The sequence below is a fragment of the Pan troglodytes genome, chromosome 1, assembly GCF_028858775.2.
Source record: "Pan troglodytes isolate AG18354 chromosome 1, NHGRI_mPanTro3-v2.0_pri, whole genome shotgun sequence".
Taxonomy (NCBI): Eukaryota; Metazoa; Chordata; class Mammalia; order Primates; family Hominidae; genus Pan; species Pan troglodytes.
The window spans coordinates 177,526,981-177,536,591 of NC_072398.2; the positions used below are offsets into that span (position 1 = coordinate 177,526,981).

Below are 9,611 nucleotides of genomic sequence, written 5' to 3' on the forward strand. Positions count from 1 at the left end.
TTCCTTAAAAGGTCTCCATTGCTTAAAATAACAACAGTAATAATAAAGAAGTCTACTAGCCTGGCCCGATCCCCTCACTTGATAAAGAAAGGGGAGGTAGAACAGGGAGGGCAGGAACTAAGAACAGGAACTAAGCAAGTGCAGACAAGGCCAGCCACAGGCCACAAACCAAGGCCCCCAATCTCCCCAACTCAGGCTCCTGCCAACCCTACCTTCCACCAGGATCAAAGGGAGAATAAGCCTTCCACAAGGATTTCCATTGCTCATTTTATTTCAATAGCCAACTGTCCTCACAGAAGAAACTGTTCGTGTCACAGGTGATCAGAAGCACCATTCTATTCCCTAGGGACTGCATCAGTGCTTATGAACAGCCTACTTTTTAAAGTTGGCAATCACTATAAAAACATCAAATAGTCAAACTAATAAATTTTTTAAAACCAGTGCCCATAATGGCTGAAACTTTATGGAGGGGGAATGAAGTAGCCTCAGCAGCCAGGATGCTTGCTAGTAAAACCCCTTAGAGGAGGGGCAAGGGGCTGTGGCCAGGAAGATGTGGGGGACAGAGCAGCAAGGCAGGATGCTGCAGAACCTGCTGTCAATGACCCTGGTCCTGGCTGCTGGCTCCAGCCACCTGGGTGAACTGGAATCTTGATGTCTGTGGTGCCCCCAGCAACCTGGAGGACCAGGCAAAGGCAGCAGAAGGCTGAAATAGATGGTGCCTCCTGTCCTGGAGTGGGGCCTGAGGAAATCAAATACTGCCTCTGGGGCTTGTTCCAATAAATGGTAGTGTAACCCAAGGACAGTTAAATTCATTCCTAAATGGGAGCTTCTCCCAGCGCCCACTCCTCAGAGCCCTGGCCCTCCCCTGGTAATAGCTTCCTCCACACTCTTCTTCAACTGTACAGTGCAGGACTGAAACTTAGAAATTGCTCTCCTTCCTCCTATCTTAAACTGGGAATCAGTTGCCATCTATGCTATCAACCTCCTTCCTCCCTACATATCACTGAATGAAGACAAGAAAACTGTTGCTGTTGCCCCCCAGTGCCCCACTCTGCTGGCCCGGAGGGCGGGCCTGGGGCCTAGTCGGACTGCTCCTGAGACGATGGCTGGCTGGGTTCACCCGACAGTACCTCTGCACCCTGGTCATCTGTGAAGGACAAAGAAGGTAGCTGGATTTAGAAAGAGGGAAAATTACAACTACCTATTTGCAGATGAAGATTTTTTTTCTTATTTTATTTTAATTTTTTTGAGACAGAGTCTCGCTCTGTCACCCAGGCTGGAGTGCAGTGGTGTAATCTCAGCTCACCGCAACCTCCACCTCCCAGGTTCAAGCAATTCTCCTGCCTCGGCCTCCTGAGTAGCTGGGATTACAGGCACCCGCCAACATGCCCAGTTAATTTTTGTATTTTTAGTAGAGACAGGGTTGCCCCATGTTGGCCAGGCTGGTCTTGAACTCCTGACCTCAGGTGATCCACCCACCTCACCCTCCCCAAAGTGCTGGGATCACAGGTGTGAGTCACTGTGCCCAGCCCAGATACAGATTTTCCATAAGCCTTTCTCATCATTCCCAGCCCTAGGGGAGAATGTATTTTCTTTAACTTGTTAGGCGCCAGGAGCCTGGAATCCTAGCCTTGGCCATGTGATTCAGATTCAAGTTCCAGCTCTTGCTCTGCTCCTCACAAGCTGGGAGGAATTAGCAAGATACTCCACAGCTCTGAACCTCAGCTTCCCCTTCTGTAAAATGAGACGTATCCACCTTGCAATGGCAGCATGGGCACTAAGTGAAACAGACAGTGATAGGCCACCTTCACCAATGCCTTCATCACTTCAGGTTCTGTTTAATCCTCAGAATCCTCATGAGGTAGGGACCATTATTAGTCTCCTTTTACACATGATGAAACTGGAGCACCAAAGAGTGAATGAGCTTGCTCAAGTTACACAGCTGGGCAAGTGCTGGAGCCAGGACTCACACCCAGGCCACCCAGCACTGGGGCCAGTGGTTTTCAGCCACATGAAACCACCTCTCCAGCTACTGGATCTAGGCACTGCACACACAGGAAGTCTGCAACAGGCCTCAGTTTCCTCTTTAGTAAAATGGTGATACCACCAGACTCCTCTAGCTCATAAGATGGTCTGACAGTCATTTTAAAGGCCTAGTTGAGTTTGTCAGTTCTTTCCAAATCATAGGAGCCCCAGGGAAAGACTGAAAGGAAAAATGTCCTAGAAGCTTTAAAGCTGCAAGGGCCCTCAAAAGAAAACCCAAAACATTTTCACATCCAAAAGTTTCTTCGACCCTCACAGTAACCTAGTAAAGGGGCCCCTTTTATAGTTGAAAAGCCTCAGTGCCCAGGATCATCCAGTGTCCCAGTGGCAGAGCTTGTGAAGGACAGATTCTCTAGCTCCTGGTCTGGTTCCCTCAGAGTGGCCTGGGGCAGAGGCATAGCCCCACCACACGGGTTCCTGCTGCTGCTCCAGTCTCTCCATCTGCTCCCCTACCCCAGCTAGAGAGGCCTGGCACCTCTGGTCTTCCAAACGCACCATATGCCTGCTGTCTTCCACAGCACTGCCCACGAGCCAATAAGGTGAGTGAACAGGCACTAGACTGGGAGCTAGACTGAACAACTCTGTTCAAATCCCAGCTCTGCCATTTACACCCAAGAGAACTGCTGGAAGCCCTGGTTTCCTCACCTGGAATCCCATTCCCACCTCCCTTAGATGTGTGCTTATGGGGACTGGAGGAGGGGTGTAAGAAGGAGCTCATTCTAGGGCTCAACACCCTTTAAATTCCATGTCCCTTCTCTCCACACCTAACCTTTCTTCAGATTAGGTACCTCTTCCTCCAGAAAGTCTCCCTGGCTCTCGCTGAAGCTGGAAGACTGGAGCTCACTCACCAGTGTTCTCCTTGTCAGTATCAAACAGGACAGTCAGTGAGAAAGATGATGGAGGTGGAGGCGGTGGTGGCGGTGGCGGGGGGAGGAAGTGGAGCGCAGAGAGGTAGCCTGGCGGGAGGAACTGGGGCTGCGGTGGAAGCGGTGGAAGGGGCGGCAGTGGCGGTGGCGGCGGCGGCGGCAGGTAGTAGCTTGGCTGGAAGTCTCCTCCTGGTTCTGACGCCTGCACGGCACACATAGCAGAGAGGCGAAGAGGAGAGAGAGTTAGCCAGATGGGCTGACCAAACATAGCTCTCACCCCTGAAGTGGGGGGCTCCTGATGGGGTAGATGCACGGCCCCAAACACATAGGCACAGGGCACTTGGAAGGGGGCATTCAGCAAACACCTGCCAAATTATTGAAGGCAAGAAGGAACACAGGCAACCTCAGATAAGCATGGGAACAGCTGAACGGTCACAGTGACAGAGCCCTTCTGTATATGCCAGGGCGATTGTGCTTGGGTGCTCACAATCCTAGGCGGTGGGTTCTATTACTATTCTTGCTGTAATTATGAAAAACAGGTTCAGTGAGATGAAGCTACAGGCCCAGGGCCCCAGAGCTGCTTTGTGGTTAAGGGGCAGAACTGGATCCCAAGTTGGCTGACTCCATAGCCCACTCAGCTGACCTCTGTCCAGCGCTGCTCTGCACTGGGGAAGGCTCTGAACGCATCCCAACCCCACAGGACCCCCTGTCTGGCACATGTGGTGACTTAAACTCAAGTGCCAGGGGGGCCTTTGGGAGAACAGGTTGGCAATGTGGGTGTAGCGCAGCTGTTTCTGAGGCAAGATACACTGGGTGACTTCAGACAAGTGGCCTCACTGATGAACATTTTGCTGCTTCTGTCCCTTCTTCAAGGGATGGAATACAACCCCTTACCACAGCACAGGGCCCCATCAGAGGATCTGGAGAGGGGATGACTGCACAACTCAGAGCTTAACCAAGAAACACACAAATGTCGTAAGAAATAATACTGAGTTTTGGATGTAGTTCCTGTCATTCACTTCTCTATCCAGATGCTTCAGAGCAACACTTCCTGAGCTGAGTTTCACGGAGTCCTGGCATCCTACAAAGTATTTTTTAGTACTCTTAAAAGTGTTCTTTGTTAAGTGAGCTTGAGAAACCCCATATACTGCTCCCCACATTAGTGGGTCACACATGAGCATATTAAAGGCTTGGAAGAGTCTGCAAAAATCTCCTTAGATTAACCCAGCACTTCCTAACTTCATTCAACCAGCAGGAAGGGAAGAAATCTCACTTTTAAGTACCTACTATGTGCCAGACCCTGTGCTAGGTATTTTACATGCATCGCCTTATCTATTCTCAGGAGCCCTAATAGATAGGTCCTCTCACTCCCATTTTACAGACCAAGACCCGAGTGAGGTCCTCAGAGGTCAGATAACTGCCACGGGTCACATGGCTGGGACACGACGGGGGAGGGAGAATTGGACCCTAGGTCTGCTCACCTCCAGGGCCAGTGCTGTCCTGTGAACAGGAGAGCAGAGGAAGCCAAGCAGCAGCAGGTGGGCAGGGACAGGAACAGGAAGGAGGAAACTGTTCTGGAGAGCACCTCCAAGCCTTGGCAGGGGGCAGCAGGACAAGGATGAAAGTGATTCAGGGGCTCTTGGGTTTGAAACAGCTCACAAATCAATGCCTGATTCTCTCTCCAGACTTGAGAGGGTGGAAGAGGGATTATTAGTGCTTTAATTCCAAGCTGCTCAGCCAAGCATCTCCCTGGATCACAGCTCCTGCCTGGGGTCTGTGGTGGCAGCTCGGGCCCAGATAAACCGACTGAGATCACACTCTTAACAAAGGCTGTCTGGCAGGCCTGTCAATCAGAGCGCTGCCCTGGACGCCAGGCTCCAGACTTCTGTGTGAGCAGACGGAGCGTGCTTTACTTGGCCAGAGCCCCTCTCTTTGTGTGGAGGCTGGAGATGCCTGGCTCTCCCTGGGCAGTGCCCACAGATGTCAGGCAGGCAGCAATGCTGGTGTGAGTCAAGGGCCATGTGTGTTCTACCTCTGTGGGAGGGAGGGAAGGGCAGTGGAAAGCACCTGGGCTCCAGAGTCAGGGCGACCGAGGTGCACGACCCGGCTCTGTCACCAACCAGCTGTGTAACTGGAATCCCAGTCTCTCTCTCACCAGTTTTGTGACCCTGGCCAAAAACTTAACTTCTCTGAGCCTTTTTTTCTCGATGCTACAATGGGGTATAATACCTGCCTTGAAGGTTCAATAGACACCCTGGAATTATCAAGGCCAGTGGCTTTCAAACTTTCTTCCCTTGAATCAGTGGAAAATGATTTTTAAGCACAATCTTACAACATCTAAGATAAGTGGAAGAGAAGCTGCTGCCGCCAGGCTGAAGTAGGAGTGAGGACCCAGTGATCTGTGTGCCCAACCTGCCCGGGTGAAGCTCGAGCCCCATTGGACTGGCTCCACACTGTGCGGCTAATGACTTTCATTAAGGAGAGAGGGGGCTTTTAGCCATCCTAGTCTGGAAGGAGCTGGTAATCAAGGCCATAAAACTCAATCACACCTGCCTCGTAGTACACACCACAGGGATGACCTGACTTTACACACTCGCTCTCAAAATTCCCAGCTTACAGAGAATACCAGCTAACGACTGACCTTTATTAATCTTATAAAAGGATTAAATTTCATTCTTTCAACAGGTATTTCCTAAGGTGTCAAGTGTTTGGGGGAAGGTTTCCGTATTTTTCATGACTCCGCTCAAATGCCACCTCCTCCTGAAAGCCCTCTGCAGTCTCAAGTGTGCTATACCTGTGGGCAGGGAGCCTACCTCTGGTCCTGGCTCTGCCCTAAATTTTGTGGTCCCAGGAAGGTGATATTCCCTTTCTGGAGTCCAGCAAAATGAAGGGCCCTTCTAGCATCAGCATCAATCAAGGAAGGGGTCATCCTGAACGCTCAGAGCCTTTCAGCCCACTGCCCTGAAAAGCACAGGCCATAACCCAAGCCGAGTGGTGCAGACTGGTCCACACGTGTGCTCCCAGAGACACACACACTGTGCCTGGGCAGTGCCTAGTCCTCCACCAGCACTCGGGGGCTGGCATGGCGTGGGCACAGTTTATGACAGCTGGCTTCCTGGGACTGAGGATCCATCAAGGCAGCAGGGGCAGACTGGGAGGAGAAGCTGGCAAGAAGTGAGGGGTGGGACTCACCAAGCCTCCGCCTTGGTACTGGTTGCGGGACACATGCCGGAAGCCCTGCTGCAGGGGGACGCCAGGAGGGGCGTCCAGGTAGCCCAGCGGGAACGGGCAGTAGGGGTGCATGCTGGAGCCGCCAGGGTACTCAGGGCCCAGTGCACGGTCCGGGTTGATGTTCAGAGGGCGCACTAAAGAACGCAAGCAAGGAGGGAAGTGTTAGACACCGCTGGGAAAAGCATCCGCAGGGCGGCCCAGGGCGGCGGGGTCATCAGCGCTGCCGTCCAAGCGCAGAAAGCCCACCCCGCCCTTCCTTCCGCTGGGCCCTCACTGCATCTCCATCCTCCAGCCAGCCCCACTGCTCTTGGAAAGTCCTCAGCACGGCCATCAAGCCCGCTGTGGGCCGGGGCCGCCTCCAGACCTCCCCGCTGCCCCACACACGGTCAGCCCGCACTCTGCCTCTGTGAGGCCTCAGTGCCGAGCTCCTCCTCCTCCTCCGGGTCACAGTGAACCCGGCCATGGCTCAAGCCCTGGACACCGATTTGTGTGACTCTTTGATCAACCCACTCCCTCCCACAAGGACAAGGTCCTTGAGGGCAAGAAATGTGACCCGCGTCCTCCATCACGAATGCCTGGCTCATGGTTCGGCTCAGCCCTGCTTGTCTGTTGAGATGGAAAAAAGAAAGGCGGCTTCTCCTAGATCTGCAGTTTCAGGCCTGTGACCCTGTCAGATGGGACGTTCCCTGGGGACCTAGATTTTCCTGGAAAGTCAGGGGGGCGGGACGAGCCTGCGGGAGCCTCCAGACCAGTGCCCTGGCACACAGAGGGCAGGAGCTTCTCCAGCGTGACCCGGGCCCCCGCCTCGGCCTGAGCCCGTCCCACCACACCACCACGGGGGAGACACCAGGAAAACGCGTCCGCACCAAACCCCGGGGCTTCTAAAGCTTCAAATGTACATGTGACTTGAAACTACTTCAATACCAAAAGCTCCAAGGCACAGGGAACAATGTAATTTATGTACAAGGTGAGGGGAGAAAACAAGGCAACATCTTTACTGACCAACTGTTCTCGTGTGTGGAGTAAAGAAGCAGGCTCTGCTCACCTGCACGTGGGGAAACGGAGGGAAGAGGTGCGCAGGCGCACTGGGCCAGGGCGGAGCTGAGGGGAGGAGCCTCCCGACCGCGAACCGGGAGGGAAGAGTGCGCAGGCGTCCTTGCGCTAACGTGCGGCAGGAAAATTCTGTTATTCTGGAGGAGGAGCCTCCAGCCCAAGGAAATGGCGGGAAGAGGTGCGCAAGCGCAGTAGGAGTCGGCTCCTCGAAGCCTCCCCCGGAGGAGGAAGCACTGCTAAGTCGACTGGACGCCATTTTGTTCTGGCATGCCGGAATGGCACAAACTACAGCTAAATGTTAAAAGCCCTCTGAACCGCCCATTCCTTTCTGTTTCTCGTTTCCTTTTTGCGAAAAGTTACCCAATCCAAATCCCTGTTCGAAGAAGGGTTTCTCAAAGCGGAAGGTCCGTTACCCGTGGAAAAACTTCTCTCCACCCCAACCCCTATGCCAGCTCCCCATCCGGGCTGGCCTAGGCTGCCAGCTCCGGGAGTCGACCGCGGGACCAAGGCCACGACTTACCAAAGTCGGTGAACAGTGGGCCGGGCACGGTCCGCATCGGCCTGCGCAGGTCTAGGGGGCCAGGGTAGCCACTGCCTGCGGCCTCCGCCCCAAAAGGGGGTCCCGCAAGGCTGGGCATCGCCACGGCGGCTCGCTCGCTCGGCTCCACGTGGCTGCGGCCGCCTAGAACCGGCTGGAGGGCTCTCGGGCCGGGGTTCCGGCCCCACGGGGGCCGCTCGAAGAAGCAAGCGGCCGCGCGGACCTCGGGTCCTGGGTCGGCGTCTCCGGAGGGAGTCCCCGGGGGCAGCGGGCGGAGGCTCGCGGCCGGGACGGGGACGGGGACGGGGGCGGGGGCGGGGGCGGGGGCGGGGGCGGCGGCGGCCGCAGCCCCGGAGGCCTGCTTGGGCCCCTGCGCACACAGGGCCGCATCCTGCTCTTCCTCGGCGGCCTGCGTCTTGAGCACCTTCTGCGCGGCCATGATCTTCTGGCGCTCGGAGATCAGGTAGCACTTCTCGCAGAGGCACTGCTTCCAGCGGCATTTGCCCGCGTGTCCCTTGACGGGCACCAGGAAGCCATGGTTCCTGCATCTCGAGCACTTGGGGGTGCGCACCATTTTGTCGGCCATTGGCAGGGTCAGCCTTCGTAACACCACCACCACCTCTGGGAGCTGCAGAGCAAGTGGCGCTGGGATGAGCCGCGCCCCACAAGTCCCTCGTTCTGGGGACATTGGATACACTTGTAACAAAGCGGCTCGCAGTGTGTCCCGGGAACTGCAGCAGGAACCTTGCATTTTCCCTCCTTTTGGGGGGTGCACAGTTTGGAGAGTTTCTGTGCTTTGGGTAATTAGATGCAATGGATTGGGTTGAATAAATTCTTCATGGGATGCTATTGCATGTATGTCATTTAGCTTATCTGAAGTCTTAGGCATGTAATTTTCCAAACTCTGTTCCCGCCACCGACGGAAGGTATTTGTAACTTTATGAAAGGCGGACTGATATTCAACGGTCCACAAATTTAAAACTCGGGAGGAATGTAGCTCTCGGTGTAGAAAAATACTGTAAGAGGCAAACTGTATTTCTTCTCCCCAAAGCTGCTCCTTCTGTGGCAGTTCACTTCTCTGCCCTGCAGAGATGCTTCCAGGATATTCCAGAATATTCTCAAGAGTTCAGTGCAGTGTGATGGTTGCTCAAGGGTATGCCCTTACAGTAATTCCCGTTTCTTGAGAGTCTTGATGTAGGAATGCATTTCTGGATGTTGATGCCTTCCAAAGTGAGCATACTTAGAATATTTTAAAGTAAAATAGACAGAATATTGTAGCACTAAGCCTGGCATAGTGTCCTGTGCCTGTAGCCCTAGCTACTCGTGAGGATCACTTGAGCCCAGTAGTTGGAGACCAACCTGAGCAACATAGCGAGACTCCTGTTTCTAAAAAATTAAATAAAAAATTCTGCAAGACCCCTCTTTCTAAAAAATTAAATTAAAAAAAATTTCTAGCACTAGCTTCAGTGATTGCTTAACCTCATCATGAACTTCGTTATCCTTGTAAAACAACCCAAATCTTGGGACATCTGAAAAGTTAGCACAAACGTCATAGTTTACCCAAGGGCATTAATTTTTTTTTTTTTTTTTTTTTTTTGAGACAGAGTCTCGCTTTGTCACCCAGGCTGTAGTGCAGTGGCAGGATCTTGGCTCACTGCAACCTCCGCCTCCCAGGTTCAAGCGATTCTCCTGCCTCAGCCTCCTGAGTAGCTTGGATTACAGGCGCCCGCCACCATGCCCAGCTAATTTTTGTATTTTTAGTAGAGACGGGGTTTTCGCCATGTTGGCCAGGCTGGTCTTGAACTCCCGATGTCAGGTGATCCACCGGCCTCGGCCTCCCAATGTGCTGGGATTACGGGTGTAAGCCACCGCGCCCGGCC

The 9,611-nt window shown here is 53.6% G+C and overlaps 1 protein-coding gene across 1 annotated transcript; it reads right to left on the reverse strand.

The window, feature by feature from the left end:
* Positions 1 to 253: 253 nt before the first annotated feature.
* On the reverse strand, positions 254 to 8,429 carry DMRTB1 (DMRT like family B with proline rich C-terminal 1). Its single transcript, XM_001148838.7, has 4 exons — positions 7,714 to 8,429; positions 6,102 to 6,274; positions 2,892 to 3,111; positions 254 to 1,147 (listed from the first exon to the last, which is right to left on the reverse strand). The coding sequence occupies exons 1-4, from the start codon at positions 8,417 to 8,419 to the stop codon at positions 1,080 to 1,082; spliced, it is 1,167 nt and encodes a 388-aa protein (XP_001148838.4). The 5' UTR covers positions 8,420 to 8,429; the 3' UTR covers positions 254 to 1,079.
* Between the last annotated feature and the right edge of the window lie 1,182 nt (positions 8,430 to 9,611).